The 16,783-nt window shown below is 36.9% G+C and overlaps 3 protein-coding genes across 6 annotated transcripts; 1 reads left to right on the forward strand and 2 right to left on the reverse strand.

Moving 5' to 3' along the window:
• Nucleotides 1-201: 201 nt before the first annotated feature.
• Nucleotides 202-2,998, reverse strand: LOC103830152 (MATH domain and coiled-coil domain-containing protein At3g58270). Of its 2 annotated transcripts, XM_033275226.1 has the most exons (4): nucleotides 1,663-2,998; nucleotides 1,282-1,574; nucleotides 769-1,245; nucleotides 202-685 (listed from the first exon to the last, which is right to left on the reverse strand). In XM_033275226.1, exons 1-4 carry the CDS (start codon nucleotides 1,934-1,936, stop codon nucleotides 278-280), a joined length of 1,452 nt encoding a protein of 483 aa, XP_033131117.1. In that variant the 5' UTR covers nucleotides 1,937-2,998; the 3' UTR covers nucleotides 202-277. The 2 variants fall into 2 exon arrangements, with proteins under 2 accessions (XP_033131117.1, XP_009104132.1); XM_009105884.3 differs by having other exon boundaries at nucleotides 769-1,574.
• Nucleotides 2,999-3,227: 229 nt separating this feature from the next.
• LOC103830153 (probable LRR receptor-like serine/threonine-protein kinase At1g56140) lies at nucleotides 3,228-12,108 on the reverse strand. Its single transcript, XM_009105885.3, has 23 exons — nucleotides 8,692-12,108; nucleotides 8,300-8,486; nucleotides 8,142-8,213; nucleotides 7,963-8,034; nucleotides 7,820-7,891; nucleotides 7,662-7,733; nucleotides 7,480-7,551; nucleotides 7,307-7,378; nucleotides 7,096-7,167; nucleotides 6,929-7,000; nucleotides 6,760-6,831; nucleotides 6,590-6,661; nucleotides 6,440-6,505; nucleotides 6,296-6,361; nucleotides 6,167-6,211; nucleotides 6,014-6,075; nucleotides 5,535-5,911; nucleotides 5,011-5,209; nucleotides 4,779-4,937; nucleotides 4,575-4,693; nucleotides 4,291-4,501; nucleotides 3,971-4,202; nucleotides 3,228-3,867 (listed from the first exon to the last, which is right to left on the reverse strand). Exons 1-23 carry the CDS (start codon nucleotides 8,798-8,800, stop codon nucleotides 3,405-3,407), a joined length of 3,015 nt encoding a protein of 1,004 aa, XP_009104133.1. The 5' UTR covers nucleotides 8,801-12,108; the 3' UTR covers nucleotides 3,228-3,404.
• Nucleotides 12,109-13,389: 1,281 nt separating this feature from the next.
• On the forward strand, nucleotides 13,390-14,633 carry LOC103830155 (nuclear transcription factor Y subunit C-2). 3 transcript variants are annotated; one of them, XM_009105887.3, is made up of 2 exons: nucleotides 13,390-13,577; nucleotides 13,872-14,633. In XM_009105887.3, the coding sequence occupies exon 2, from the start codon at nucleotides 13,917-13,919 to the stop codon at nucleotides 14,469-14,471; it is 555 nt and encodes a 184-aa protein (XP_009104135.1). In that variant the 5' UTR covers nucleotides 13,390-13,577; nucleotides 13,872-13,916; the 3' UTR covers nucleotides 14,472-14,633. The 3 variants fall into 3 exon arrangements, with proteins under 3 accessions (XP_009104135.1, XP_018508660.1, XP_033131128.1); XM_018653144.2 differs by having other exon boundaries at nucleotides 13,459-13,647; XM_033275237.1 differs by lacking the exon at nucleotides 13,390-13,577 and adding an exon at nucleotides 13,661-13,799.
• Nucleotides 14,634-16,783: the final 2,150 nt, after the last annotated feature.

The raw sequence follows: 16,783 nt of genomic DNA on the forward strand, positions 1-16,783 counted from the left end.
CCTTCACTCAAGCACACTCTGGAGCAAATCACTCTATAAAACGAACAGAGCCCAAGAGGTTGAAGAGTAGAGGATGACTGGTTAGATTGCCTCCTGATTCTGCATTCAATCATCAATACTTTCACAGATACTCTGTTTTTCCTTGCCATTAAAATTCCTTGCTAGTATAAACAAACCTTAGATGGTACTGCTAGGTTGGTAGAGAAAATTTTACTGCTACGAAACAAAGAAGGCAAGGAGTAATATAGTTTAAACACAATCAAACGCAGTCTCAAAATCAATACACAACATCGTTGAACGAGAATGGAGCTCTTGCAGCCAAAGCCTCTTCCTTTTCCTTCTGCAGCTGAGTTTCAAGATCCAAGAACATCAGCTTCAGCTTCAGCAACTGTTCTTCCATTGTTCTTAGCCGAGCGTCACTACCCTTTTCCTTCTTCTTCTTCTCTGAAACCTCATTCAGCTTTATCTTCAGCCAATCCAATTTAAAACCGACATCAATCAGATCAGCCAGTGTGTCATCAGCATTGCTCAGATCATCCTCGGAGAGTTTGTGTGGTGACTGGCACATCATCTCGATGAGGCTAAGGAGTTCATTCATGTAAGCTTTTCTGATCGCTTGGTTCTTTGGACGGAAGCCTAATGCTATGTCAGGGTGTCTTCTGAATATATGGCTCACTGATTCTACCTGCAAAAGTGAGAACAATGTAAACTGTATTGGAACATGATTGTGTAGACTGAAACCTGAAAACAAAACCACACCATTCTTACCTGTGAAGATAAAACCTGAAAACCATTAACATCTTTGGTTTCCTCTACTGGTTGAACCTCCTCCGGAAGATCATTGGAAGCCTCAGTAACAGATGCTACTTTATTACACTTCATATCACCATCATCTTCCCTCTGAGAGGCGTCATCAAATTTGTTTAGAGAGCCTACATCTCTCTCACTGACACCGGAAGCAAGAGATGACGCATTATCATCACCCTGATCATTTTCAATTACATCATCATCACCTGGATCCTCTATAGGCGCATCATCATAATCCACATTGGAAACCTCAGTCTCAGATGCCACATTGTTACGCTTCACACCACAGTTTCCTACTGTAAGAGCTCCGTCCTTCAAAGAACCTTTCTCACTACTTCCATCTTCAGAAACAAGAGATGAAGCATCATCATCACCAGAGCCCTCTTCCGATGCACCATCATCATCTGAGCCCTCTTGAGATGGCCCATCATCATCATCATCATCAACATTCTCTTCAGATGCCCCATCATCATCCAAACCCTCTTTAGATGCATCGACATCCTGAGAGACATCAAAGTCTACTACTTTCTCTTGAGATGCATCAGCATTCTGAGATTTTCCAGCAGCAACTTGGCTTCCTTCATTGCAGCTCAGAGGTTGAATAATCTTCACAGTTTCCACAACAAGTGGAAAAAGGTGTAGTTCAGCGACAATAACAATCTTGTCACCAACCAGAAATTTATTATCTCTGTAACGAATCGTTGAAAGGGGCATGAACTCTTTAAACCCCCAAACGCTACTACTTGCATCGAACCACCGTTGCCCTTCTGCCATTTACACAACAACACACAACAATATACATATCTTATCAAATGGTGAAAACAGTATATTGTCTTTAAATGGAAAAAAACTCACCTAATACTTTGGTATCACAGCTCCAGACCTTATTAACAAGAGTGAGGCGAAACTTCAATTCTCTTCTCCATCCTGATGGTAAAGATTCAGGATTTACAATACCCAGATACAGAGATAAGTGTCTGCACTTGTCATACCCCTTGGGGTAAGCAATTATATGCCAATTGCAACCAGCGAAGAGGAATGGGCGAGAGTAGCTAGGCTCGTCTTGCAAGTCTGAGAAGTTTTTCAAAACCCATGTGAATCTCTTCTCAACTTGCTCACCCATTGACATAGAGGATGATAGGGAATCGAATTGGATTACAAAGTTTGTGAAAAGTGTCTCAAGTGGACTCGAAGACTGTGATAGAAATTTAGGGTTGAAATGAAAGGAAATGGCTTTTTAAGCTGTACAAATTCAAACCAAACCAAACCAAACCAAACCAAACCACGGTCGGTTTAGAAACATTACTCAACAGTCCCGATAATTTCCTCTCTTGTTCTGAGCCAACGTTTCTTCTTCTTTGGAGGGTTTTTTTTTAACAGAACTTTCAACCTGCAAGGATGTAGATTAAACATCAATCTTTGGAGCCCTCAAGACAGTAAATCTGTTTTCCAGTTCTGTCCGTGAAAACAAACATCTCTTCTCAACTTTTTAATTTAATTTTCGTACACCTGTTTTGTTCCATTGGCATTGTTCACAGGTGAGGTTTTCTTGAGTGAATCATTAGACTCGGCAGCATTATCATCAAATGTGCCAATTACTTCGAAAACATCCAAATCTGCAACAATCATCACTTGTCCATTCACGAGACATCCACCATCATTCTCTTCAAGTTTGAAAAGAGGAAGCATTCCTGAAAAGCCATAAGTTGTAGACTTTCCATCAAAACAGTGTTCTGTTTCTGCAACATTTCATAAAAATAAGTTTAAAGTAATATATAATAGAAACATGCATGAATAACATAAAAATTTCAAGGCTGATCATCCCAAACAAACACTTGATAAAATAAAACAAGAACAACACGTGAGCAACAAGAAAAGTTCAAGGCTGATCCCAAAACAACACATACTTGATCAAAATAGAAAAAGAACTATGCGTGAACAACAAGAAAATGGGTAGAACCCCCATTGGAGGTAGAACCTCCAATCTCATCAAGACCGTGCGCCTCGAAGAGGCCATAGCCAGAAGAAGACTCGTAGAGAAGGTACATAGCCATTCTTTTGAGGAGGAGGAGGAGAAGCTTGATGGTGGCAACTATGCACGATCTAATACTTTTCTTTTCTCTCAACATATTTTTTCTTTTTTGAATCCAGACTAGTCACTTGTTGCCACGTATCGGTCTTCTGTCCCTGACGATACCGAACTGTTAATTCCCCAGTGGCCGAGATTCGAACCCAGGTGGCGGTACTTACAGCTGCAAGCCCTTTACCACTAGAGATAGAAGCCCCGGTTTCTCTCAACATATTGATTAAAGAAAGATTGAAATAGCTTAAATATTTTGCTTAAAAACCAACTGAAATCCAATTAATGGTGGCAACCATCACCACCTTTTGGATTAGCGTTGGTGGTTTAGGGTTTAGGAATACTTAAAATGTTAAAAAATGGGGCCAAAAGCATTCAGGAGAAGACAAATAATTAGTCAAAGGGACGTTTTTGTAGTTTGGTCAGACAAGTACTTTCGTACAAACCACGCTTCTTGAATTTATACAATAAGAACCCCTCAAAACGTGTTTCATTCAAGTTTGTTCAAGTCCATCTTCTACTTGGAAGGATTCTTTGGAGTGTCAGGGGGCAATACCAAGCTCGAGCTCGTTGAACCACCACTCATGAAGCTCATTGCGTTCTCGAATGTTCTCTCAGAGACGTACCCTGGCTTCGCATTGGCTTCCGTTATCTCCACATTCCCCGTCAACATGCCTACCACTCGGGACATTGCTGGCCGTACTGTGTGATCTGTCTGTGTGCACAAGAAGGCTACCCCTATTACACGTTTCACTTCTTCCTCGTCATATCCTGTTAGACCCGCATCTACCACTTCCATATCACGATTCTCTTGGTGTAGGCTCCATGCCCATTCGAGAAGGTATTGTTTCTCCTCATCCATTTCTGGAGAGGAGTTGGGCCTTCCGCTTACAATTTCCAGAGCCACTATACCAAAGGCAAACACATCCGTCTTCTCCGTAAGATGTCCAAGCATCACGTATTCCGGTGACAGATACCCTCTGCAGCATTGTATGTAATGAACAATCAACAATCGTTATGAGAGGATATTTAACAAAACATAAAATCTTTTTTTCTATGTGAATGGGTTTCCAGGATATTTACATGGTCCCTGCAACTCGGGTACTTATGTGCGTCTTCTTATCATCATATAGTTTGGCCAATCCAAAGTCAGAGAGTTTTGGTATCAGGTCCGAGTCCAGCAGAATATTGCTTGCCTTCACATCCCTGTGCACTATACGAGGACTTGACTCCTCATGCATATATGCCAAACCTTTTGCTACTCCTAAGCATATCTCGAAACGGTCTGACCAACCAAGTTGCAAGCTATTTTCCTCTACGAAAATCACAGCAACGTGTAAGCCAACAGCCCTACTTCCTTTTTAAACAAAAACTATAAAAACTGTTTTAACCTTATTGCATACCAAACAGAGCTTGATCTAGACTGTGGTTTGAGAGGTATTCATACACAAGCATACGCTGGTTCCCCTCGATGCAGCATCCGTACAGTTTTACAAGGTTGCGATGCTGAACAGCTGATATAGTGGCAATCTCCGCAACAAATTGACCCTTGCCTTGCCTCGATGCAACTGACAACTGCTTCACGGCTATCTCTCTTCCATCGTTCAGTTTCCCCTGTACCACTGGATATCTTTAGAATATATAGTCAAATGGAGAAATTACATCCATTATCTGCTAATGGTGCTACCTTAAAAACAGGTCCAAATCCTCCCTCACCAAGCTTGTTGGAAGAATTAAAATCTTGAGTTGCACCTCTGAGTTCTGAGTAACTAAAGGTGTAGGGTCTTATGTCCAAGCTGTGTAGCACTGCATAAAATTAAATGCAGTTGAAAGTTACAGTTGTTGGCAATTCGACTATAATAATAATGCCAAAGGTTAAGACTATACTTACCTTCTTCATCAGCCGCCCTTTTTCTTTTCCGACGGATGATTAAGATGATGGCAATCACCAAGATACTTATCATTCCTGCTCCTACAATGGCCCCTGCAATTATACCAATTTTTTTCTTGGATTCCGGGGGCAACTTATTAGCTACAGTAGGTATGAAATCTGCAGTGAAGAAAAGCCGGTTGTGAGAAGAGACATTGAACTCCAGAAAGATGATGAAATTCTTTGTTGTTACCTGGCGTTGCACTGATAGCAGAGACTAACGGCCCATATGTCCCTTGAGCAGGAATACAACATGTCCCTTTTCCAGCCCAGAAAAGATGAATTTCAACGTAATTTTCAGATACATTTGCTTTATAAACTCTTTGAATCACCCGGGAAGTAGAACCGTTAGCTGTTCTATGCACATCAAAATCCTTTTCAACAAGTTTTCCCTACAAAAAAAAAAGGAAATCAGACTGAAACCGTTTCAGAGAGAAGAGACGTTCATGAAAAGTTGAGCCTTATAGTGCTGCATCTTATACCCTGCTTAACCGAAACATATACCACACAATGCACCAGACATTCAATACAAACGAATAACTTATATGCCAGAGTTATCAACGATTTTAATATGCAGATTTTCATGTTCATTTACATTAGATGACAATATGATGATCATTTCATTTACAAAAGAAAATTAAAAAGGCAATTCACTGTCAAGAAGAATAAGCTAACGTTTGAGAGAATATGAGAGGAAGCTCAGTGTAGAGTAGAGACCTGGACATATATATCGAAAAGTCGCCTTCCAAGACTTGTCCAGGTACCAGAACCTTGTATTTGTATTTCACCAAACTGAAGTGTTACACTATAGCCTCCATTTTCTAGCCCCAGACCGTAATACCTTAGAGAAGATGCAGAGAGCCTCGCTGATTGGAAAAGCTCTGAGTCAGAAGTGTTTGCAAATGGTGTGTCTGAAAGAGCTCGGTATTGATTGCTGTTACTTCCAGTAAATAGTCCTACATTGCTGACTGCCCATCTCTGTTTTTTACTTACGAAAGATGAAGCTGGTCCAAGCTCCCCCTCGTCTTTCTCATACAAAGCTCCAATACTGGACCTGATATCCGGGCCTCCACAGTTGACAGAAAAGTTGAAATCTGGACACCCAAGAGAGAAACATCTTTACCAACATATATGCATCCTAACACTGTCAATGCCAAAACTGAAATAAGTTTGGAACACCATTTTAATGCACTTACATACGCCTTTTCCTCGATTGCAGGGGAAACTCTTCTGGAGGCAGTCCAGTCCGGGGAAAACCCTTTTCGAAAGAAAGAAAAAAGGTACTAAGATGAGAAATATAGCATGTAGAACTTTAGGCTCCAAGCAAAGCACAAGATTGACAAAGTCACCTTCTGTCAGACCGTCCTACTGTAAAGTGGTTCGCAATCAGGTTACTGCAGAGTAAAAAAAAATGTTTCCTTTCAGCACAATAATGTACTATGCGCCATGAAAATTAAGCATCTAATTCCTGAACATACAGTTGCAAGTTTGGTAGGCGAACCCAAGAAGGAAGATTTCCTGTCAAATCATTGTATGAAACATCTCTGCACATAAAAAGCTTTGAATTTTCAGTAGATGGTCCCAGAGAGAAGATACGTTCCTCTACAGATATTGTTACTCACAGATTACTAAGAGAGGAACTCTTTTGAATGGGTAAGGAACCGCTCAACTTGTTATTTCCCAGAAACCTAAATAAAGGTAACAAAGTTTATTCTCAGTTTGTCAGCGAATTCGACTGAAGAGCATGTGATGGGAAAAGTGAATGTTCTTACAAGTGAGTAAGTTGGCTTGAGTTGAAAAGCGAAGGTGGAATCTGCCCAGTTAGGTTGTTGAAACTCAAATCACTGGAGAAAAATGTATACGTATGCTTTACGTAAGAATGTGTATCATCTCAGTTTAGTAACAAAGAAAACATGGGAACAACATTTTGTGTCAGACTTACAGTTGTCGCAGTTGCAAGTAATCTGCAATATTGGAAGGTATCGTGCCTGTAAGATTATTGTTCCGTAATACTCTGCATAATATTTAACAAAAATGTCAAAAATACAGAGGAAAGGGAAGAGCTAAAGAAATCCATCAAGATTAGGCCAAAGCTGAATGGTAGTCCTTACAGGACACTTAGAGATTTCATGTTGCGGATGAAATGAAGAGAAGAACGGCTGTTGGATATTTCACCTAGTCTCCTGAAATTTGGAATTCCATCAGTATGGAGAGAAAAAAAAAAAAAAAAAAAAAAAAAAGCAAGGCTGAAAGGTGAAGGAGAAAAGAGCATATATACAGTTCTGTCAACGAAACTAAGTTGGCAAATGTAGATGGAATTGGACCACTCAAATTAGTCCCCAGAATTCTCCTGCAGGCAGCAAAGCATGTGTATCAAAATGTTGAGTACTGCGAGCGGTAAGCCATCAAGTGTTTGATAGTTAAAAAAAGTAACTCTATCAGTTGATAGAGAAGCCTAAAACAAAGAAATAAGATTGAAAAATGCTCACAGAGTAGTAAGACTGGTCCAATTTCCTATGAAGGCAGGTATGGGACCTGTAAGTTGGATATCATTAATCCAACTGAAACGACATGAAGAAAGAAAGTCAATCCAAAAGTTTCTAAATGAGCTGCCAGATACAATAACAACCCGCAAGAGTAAGAGATAAAAAAATAATCTTACGCTTCTTCCAAGTTGACAAGATTAACAAATGATGAAGGAAGTTCACCAGTAAGTCCTGAACTTCCAATGTATCTGTCATAAAAACAAGTATATATATCCCCAAGACAATGAGAAGCTAGTTTACGAAGCTAGATATATACTAAAAAAGGAAGAAGTAAACATGATGGATGAGCAAAGCATACATTTTGACAAGCCTGGTGCAATTTCCAATCTCAGGTGGTAGAGAACCGGAGAAATTATTCATATCAACAGCGCTGCTCAAAAGAAAGAAGGAAGAATGGTTAAGAATCTATCTGAGGTTGAAAATGAATGTGATGATATAGAAGGTAAGGTTCCTTACAGAGATCTTAAATCAGTGAGCAATCCTATCTCCTTGGGGAGTGGACCGGACAAAGCATTGGCCCCAAAAGTCCTGCACGACCGACCAATAAGAAGAAGAAGAAGAAGAAGAATCAAAAGGGGGTGAGTGAGTGAGTGCCTTACATCCACTGCATGCGAGTCAGATTACCAATGCCAGGAGACAAGGAGCCACTCAAGAAATTCTGATTAAGGTTCCTTCATACATTAGATTAGAATACAAAGTGCGTGAGAGAGTGAACGAACGAACTACTTCCAATGCAAAAGCAAAAGCAAAAGCAAAAGGAATGGGTTGCGCGGCGTACAGATTAGAGATGTAAACGAGACTCCAAAGCTCTTGAGGAATAGGTCCGGTAACATTCATCCCACGTGCCCTCCTGTATAATTTAATTTCAGAGAGGCAATGCGTCGAACAGGTGGAAGGCATATTAGTAGTTGAAAGAAAAAAAATAGAAACACGTACAGAGCGATGATGCGGCAGATGGTGGAGCCGACAAAGGAACAGTCGCATTTTATGAGAGGGTTGTAGAACAAGTTGTCGATGCTGATGCTGTCGTCGATGGCTGCTCCGCTGCAGAGTTCGCCGCTTTTGTTCCATGCTTCCGTCGCCGTTATCTTCCACGTCTCGAAGATCTTGTTCAGAGCCCGAGCTGGGATTTAATTTCATGTCAATATAAATTAAATAAATATATAAGAATAAGAAGAAGCGTTTATCATCATCATCATCATCATATTTATTATTATAAGAAAAGATGAATCAAAAAACGTAGATCATGATTCTGATATTTGAAAACTTTATTATATCAAAAAAAGTAGATATGTCTAATCAAATTAGACAAAAGCAATTAGTAATACCTTCGTCGGGATCAGTAGTAGCTCTGGTTCCGTTCTGTGCTCGAACCGCATTAAATAGACAAGTCATGGACACCAACCAAACTGCGACTGCGATATACAGCCTCCCCATCTTCGCTTCACAGATATGCGATGTGTACGAGAGAAGAGACACAGAGGGATGGATGGATCCTTAGCAGACCATCTTGACTCAAATTCCACATCTCTTTCTCCCTTATTATACGATTATAAGGAGTATATTATTATACTCTAGTTTTGACTTTTTATAAAAACTAACAGCCCCGTTTGTGTGTTTTTTTCCCTATAATAATCAAAATAATGGAGTAAATTATCATGACCATGCTTTTCTGTATTTGGTCTTTACCTACTCATCCAAACTTTTTGTATAAATAATTAGAGAAAAGCTGTCTGAACGTTTGGATCCATTCATTTCACTAGTCGTTAATCATTATTCATTAAACTAATGCATGGAACATTAATTAATTAGTAGGTGTATGTCAAAAGTTCAAAAATTCCTAGTTTGTAACGGAACCGGGTTCAAACCGATTTATATAATGTTAAATTTACTTGAACCGTTTACTAATTTCATGGGTCACACTCACCCATGTTTGGCGTGTACTACGTATTAGCAAGCTGCTTCTTTTTGAAACCTGTCTTGTCTGTACGTGTTTATTCCAACGTTGAATTCGTTTAGTAGATAGGGTATATATCCACATAATGATGCAATCAAATCGCTTATATTATAGGGAAATTGGACTTTAACGACGGGTGTTCAAAAAGGAAAAAAAACAAACTTTAACGACCATCATAAACGATATAGAATTACAATTGGGGATTAGGATGTCAAATCCAAATCAATGCCTCTTTGGTTGTTTATTTCCACGAAAGCAATCTATACTTATATACAGTATCTATCTGCATGACTGATATACCATGGAATTTTACTCAATTTCAGCTATGGTATATAAGTATTTTAAGATATAATTATTATGTTTTGGAGTCTTTTACATTATTTACAGATTCATGTACGTTTTAGAGAAATATAGTGATTTTGGAATCTTTTGAAGTGCATAACTACATAGACACATCAGATGTTTAGCTATAGATGGAGACCTTCCCAGCGTTAAATTGAGCTCATATTTTGATACAAGATAGAGCTTTGAGTTAGCTTTCCAATGCCACCGGTTCTAGGTCAATCAGCATTTTGTAGCAGAGGTTATGCCCGTTTTACTGAGGAATGGTCGTTCTATCTCACAGAGAAAGCTGTCGACAGAACGAATGAAATGCCGATCGACGGTGCACCCTTACCATCGATCAACGGTGATGCCAGAATATGGGCTGAGCATATTTTATGACCGACTGAAGCTCAGAAGCAGCCACAAATTACCAGAATGCCCTTGGACGACCTAAACCCTTATTTATGTTATTTCTAAGCCATTGTTCACGGTTACGCTTTCTATTATTCATTATTCTTGTTTTAGGGTTGGAGAGAACATCAATTCTCCTCCAGAGATTGATTGGAACTCCATTGATTTTACCATTGATTTATCTATCTATTATTCAGACTATGATTTGTGTTACTGCTTGCATGTCTGGTAATTCATCTCGTTAGATTTAGGGATTTCATGAGCTTATTGTCATATTGATAATCGGTTAGATATGCAATGTAGTCACACTTAGCCCACTTAAACATGATCGCCCATAAAAGTCCTTCCATCTCAGCATGAAGAGCCGACCTTATTGTTCGACACCCATTTGGTCCTTATTTAAGTGTGTTAATTATTAGTTATTTATTCTTATACATATATTAGCACATTTTTATATTAATTTATATTTAAATATAAATTATTAAATTAGAAACAGTTTTTAAATTATTATTATATATTATCTAAGTTCAATATTTATATTGGCTATTTAACGTATTGATTTTTTTGTTTACTTTTTATTTGTGTGGTGTAAGTTTTGGATTAAAATCTTCTATATAGTAATAGTTAAATTATCATTTAGCAACTTTGATTTATAATAAACAATTGTAGTTGTGGCTTGAAAGAATCTTACTTGCATTAAATGTTTTAGAAGCAGTCACAACTCATATAATAATAACAAAAAATAATTGTCAATAAACATCATATATTAACAGCCATTTAGATTTTAGAAACTGTGATACGAAAAAAAAAGGTACAGAACATGTATTCTCTTAGATTAAACTTATATTATATTTACTACTTGTCAATTTATTTTTATGTTATTTAATGCTTTGTCTTATATAAGTATACAGTTTATATTTTACGACAAATCTATTTTCTATGATCCTTTAACTAATTTATCACTTATTACATTAAACAGAATATAAAATTAAACGCTCAATAAAATCTACTTTACACTAAAAGTTGATTCTAATTTAGTTGAAGATATTTCTTTTGCAATGAGATTTTCTAAAGGTCCAAGATTTACAACTTGACCAATAACGTTTAAAACACAAAACATTAGAATAAAGAACTGATGAACGAAGTAAACATAATTACGATACACTAATGAAAAACACTATATGATCTAGAAACTCACTAACTATAACTTTTTTATACTGATGTAAAAAAAATTTAAGTAACTATTTCCCAACTCTTTCAAAAAATTATCACAATAAGTGATTTTAACTGTTCTATAAGTGTTTATCTTAAAAGGTAGAGAAGTCATAACAAATAGTGAAATTTTCACAATGATTGAATTTTATTGTTTGAAAGTTACCCAAAACAAACAAAAAATCTCTTTAAGACAACTTAGATAAAAAGTTAGAAGAAAATATTTATCATTAGAGACATAAATCATGAAAAATAAATTAAAAGAACGGTTGATTAACATCCAATTGTATTAAAAATGCAAATCAATAAAGAAAGATGAAATAATATATTTACAACGGTATCTACCAACATCAAAACAATTTTTTTGTATTTTTCATGTATTTTAAATTTTCAACCCTTTAACTTTAGTATGTAATAATCTTTAACTGGATCAATAACTCCAATAAAACAAGAAAAAACTAACTATACTATAAGCCATTAAAATGATAAATCAAATATAAGATAAATATAATCATGATATTATTGGTAAAATATTCCAAATATAATGAAAATATGCATATTAAGATCTTTGGAACACCTTACTTTCGACAAGCAATTGATCTCAAGATATGGACATCGACAAAAAATCTATACTATTAAGATAGGTGTCAAGTTTTTTGTAGTTGGGCCATTCTTTTTATAAAATTACTTAAATAAAATTTTGTATAAATATTTGAATTATTTTATAACAAACAAATCAAATAGATATTTCCCTATTTTCCCTTAAATTGTATCTAAATAAAATCATTTCATACCTTTTTTTTCAAAATATTAACATATATTTCAATTTTCATTAAAATAAACCTTTTAAAATATTTAATAATTTCATATTTATTTAAAATTTAGATGTATATTTTATTTTCACTTAAACAAACCTTTTAAATATTTAATTTGATATTTATTTAATAAAAATGTATATTTCACTTTTCACTAAAACAAATATTTTAAATATCTCATTAATTTTATAATTATATTAAACTCATTTACAATTTTTTATTAAATTTGTGATATTAATTTAAGATTATATTTTCAATTTAATCTTTAATCCTTAACCGATAAAATTTGTTAATTTAGAATTTCTGACCACATGATTAAAAATATGCTATCAATATGAACAATTGGTCTACAAATTCTATTTTGAAAGTGGAATTGGTTTGTGTTATTAAATATATTAGTCGATATAATTTTATATTTCAATAATAGGAGTATATAACTACTTTATTAATAAAAATATAATCAAGCTTATTTCATATATTCTATTTCAACATTTAAAATTCATCGTAAATGATCCAAGAGTTTTGGGGTAGTACAATCAAAAAGTAAAAATCTAAATCACCAGTAGACAACAGAATAAACCTCAATAAAAACATATAATGAAAAGAAAATGCAAGTTTAAAACGAAAAAAAAAGATACGATGTACCACAATTTTTGGTTTAGTATTAAATGAAGTGGGTGTTTGATGAATTATACATAGTATAGATTAATTAGTCAGAGAGTTTAATCATTCAACTAATTTGATTAACATATATGTATGATTAAAACATAAAATAAAAGTATACCTTTAATAAAATATTTAATTTAATGTTAAATTGAGTGATATTTTTGTAAATGTCACATAAGGTAAAAGTTTTAATTGATGTTCATATTTTATTAAGAAAAATCCACTGAAAAATTGAAACTATAAATTAAATTATTGCATGCGAAGTATAAAATTTTTATGTTGAAATTGTTATATTAAACAGTTAGTAATTTGATAAATATTAAAATTATATACCACTAATCATGTAAACCAAATATATATATATGTATAAATATGAAAATAATCACCGGCACGGTTGTGCGGATGAAGTTCTAGTGTATAATAATCTTATTAAATTTTAGTGTATAAATAATATTATTAAAATTAATGGATCATAGAACATGATAAATCAGTAAATTTAATTTTTTAAACAATTTTATAAATAGATAAGATTTTTTTTTAAATAGTTTTTTTTATATATGTAAAATAACGTGACCTCTCTCTCACCGGCCATCTTTTGATGGAAAGAAATATAAAAATAAGAAATATGTGGAACAATCCAATAAAAAGCATACGTTTGTCATAAAAAAAACATACAAATAGATAGTTGGGCGGGAGGTCAGAAGTCCCGCATAGTGGACACGTGTCTAGTGGCCGGATTCCACCAGAAACGCTTCTTCTTCTTCTTCATAAAAGAAATTAAGAAGGAAGCTAGCTACCTTTCATCTTCTCTCAGGTGGTGTTGTGTGTGGTATGTCTTTCTTCTGTCACTTTCTCCATCACCCTGTTTTCGCAATATCAGCAGACTGCTTCTTATCTGAGTTAAGTTGATTTCGGGCATGCATTTGCTAAATTCTCTGCAAGTCTAAGAATCGTTTCTTTCTTACACGCTTTTTGCATGCTTATCATCTCCAACTTGATAGTAGAAAATTAGTTACTATTAAATATCATCATCAAGTGTGTGTTTATAGAGGTAAAAGCTCTGAGATTCTTCAGACATGCGGTTGTGCTCCCATTCCCATCGCACTTGTTTTTTCTGTTGCAGTTTAGAAGAGAGAGAGAGGGAGATTGAGTTTTAAAAGAGTTAGCAATGGAGCATTCAGAAGAGGGCCAGCCGCAACAGGGGGTCATGGATTATGTTCCTCCTCGTGCTTATCAGAGTGGAATGCCCTCTTCTATGGCGTTCCATCACCAGCAGCTCCAACTTTTCTGGGCAACCCAAATGCAAGAGATCGAGCAGACCACAGACTTCAAGAACCACACCCTTCCGCTGGCGCGCATTAAGAAGATCATGAAAGCCGATGAAGATGTGCGCATGATCTCAGCGGAGGCCCCAGTGATCTTTGCCAAGGCATGTGAGATGTTCATACTGGAGCTGACGCTGCGCTCTTGGATCCACACGGAGGAGAACAAGAGGAGGACCTTGCAGAAGAACGACATAGCCGCTGCCATATCAAGGACTGACGTCTTTGATTTCCTGGTGGACATTATCCCCAAGGACGACCTGAAAGAAGAAGGGTTAGGGGTAACCAAACTGACCATGCCAACGGTGGTCGATTCTCCCCCATACTATTACTTGCAGCAGCAGCAAGGGGTGATGCCCTGGGCACAGGGGAATCTAGAGCAACACCATGATGATCAGTAGCCCTCCAAATAGTTTTCTCTCTGATTTTATTTTTCTTTCTAAGTTAAATAAAATTGGGCTGCTCTTTTCATCCATCACTGCTGTATGCTTTTTCCATTTCTACTGTCATGGTTCATAATAGTCAGTATATTCCCATCAAATGCAACTTTATTTTCTCATCAATGCCGAGGAAATTGTTCTTCCCACCCAGCCAACTCGTAGTCAACAAAACAAGTTTCTTCTTCCCACTGAAACTGTAAGTGTTATAGTTGTTGTGCAGAGTAACGTGTATGGTGTCACCATTCTCAAAGTCAGTCTCTATCTTTCCGTAAAGTTTCCTAAATGTTGGCAATGCTGCAGTCCTCATCCAAACGATGAGATCTTCTTGTTCGCTAAGCTGAAAAGAGGAAGAAAGATGCCAGTCAAGTTGCTAAGCATCCTCCATGTCGATATGTACTAAGGTTTCTACCGGTGTATATGGATTTAGAGTGGCACCACCAGTGAGATTCCCCTTTTGAAAATTCTTGGGGAAGACTCTGTTCCCAAACTTGTGCTCCTTGTCGCTCTTCCACGCAATGCCTTTTTTGTTTACAGCTAGGGGTGTATTATTTCTTGATAAAGTGTAGGTACCATTAAACAGACTCCAAGCAATGAGACCACATGGCACAATCGGCTTCCCACCACTAGCATCATCTTCAGGCTTGAGCCTTTATTTACTTGTAAATCAAATGCTATCATTTAATTTCATCATACATTTTTAACTATTTTTAAGTAAATGGCTCGGATGTTAGATGAGAATGATGACGAAGGTAGAAACAATTTCGTGAATCCGAGTGATAGTGTGATTTGGAAAGCTCCACTTGTGAATTGCCTTAACTGCAACATAGGTATGGTTTGGTCCAAGAAGAAAAATGTAGCTGGTGCTGCATGCAGTGGGTGTTACGAGATTCAAATGGCGTGGTGTTGCTTCATAGTAGACGTTTGTTTCGATCAGTGTGGTCTAAGGATGAAGGATTCTTCTTAAGCATGGTTTGAGCTCTGGAGAGCATGACTATTCACTTTGCTTTTGAAGGATGGATTCTTGTTAATGCTATTAATAGACTGAAGCTTGGCCATTCTTCAAGTCTAAAGTGAATGATATTAGATTATTGCTTAGAAATTTTTGGAGTAGCATGTATCTTTTGAATCTTATGCTGCTAATAGGGATTGCTCGTTTAATAGCTCGAAGTGTAGTGGTTCAAGATAGATTTCAATCCTATGTTCCTTTGGGTCAGCCTCGCTGGTTGTCTAATATTTTTGGTCAGGATGTTACAAATTGATGTCTTCGTCCCAGCAACTCTGCCCTATAGCCTATAGGTCCCCCAACTCAAGAAGCGCAAAAGATGATGGTTGCAGACCTCATCCTACCAAATGCAGCAGGCTGAAATGTAGAGAAAATAAAACTCTACTTACCTCAGTATGAGGTTACATAACAAAGATAGTCCCAAGTGAGCACTCAATGCAAGACGAAATGGTGTGGCTATTGGAAAAATCGGGTACTTACTCGACCAAAACAGGTTACGTTGTGGCTTGACTAAATGTGGAGGGCAAGCACAATGGCTTTGAATGGAGAAGATATGTCTGGAATGTTACTTGTTCTCCAAAAATCAAACAGTTCCTTTGGAAACTAAAACATAAAGTCTTGGCGGTGGGTGAATCTCTCGTCAAGAGAGGTGGACGGGAAATGTAAACGTTGTGGAGCTCGCGAATCAGTGATCCACGTCATTTTGCAATGCTTCTTCTCAAGGAAAGTTTGGGATTCCAGCCCGGTCTTATTCGGGACAAATGATACCTCAGGTCAGACAATAGAGGAACTGTTAAAAGCTTGCTCTGGAATGGTTAACCTTCCACCTACATAACTGAGTGTTCCTCATTACCCTTGGATCCTGTGAGTGCTTTGGACGAGTAGAAACAAATTGTATTTTTAAGACAAGTCTTTCTCGGAAACAAAGGTTCTGGTCAAAGCCATTAAGAACGCTAAGGAATGACAAGATTCGATGGCTGCTGCCAAATCGTCCTCTGCTTCGCCTAAAGACTGTCCAAACAAGAAAACTCACGGCCAAACGATGGTAAAGGACAACTCAGTCGCTTGCTATTCTGATGCAGCGTGGAACAGTGTCACTTGTGCAGGAGGCTTGGACTGGACATGCTCGAAACCTAATGGCTCCTTGTTGTTCCAAGGCTCGGCTTCACAAGAAATTGTGGCCTCAGCACTGATGGCAGAAGTGCTAGCTCTCAAAACTGCGATTGCACATGGTGTTAAGGACTTGATGTGTCTTTCCAACTTCAAAAAT

Source organism: Brassica rapa, chromosome A07, assembly GCF_000309985.2.
Source record: "Brassica rapa cultivar Chiifu-401-42 chromosome A07, CAAS_Brap_v3.01, whole genome shotgun sequence".
Taxonomy (NCBI): Eukaryota; Viridiplantae; Streptophyta; class Magnoliopsida; order Brassicales; family Brassicaceae; genus Brassica; species Brassica rapa.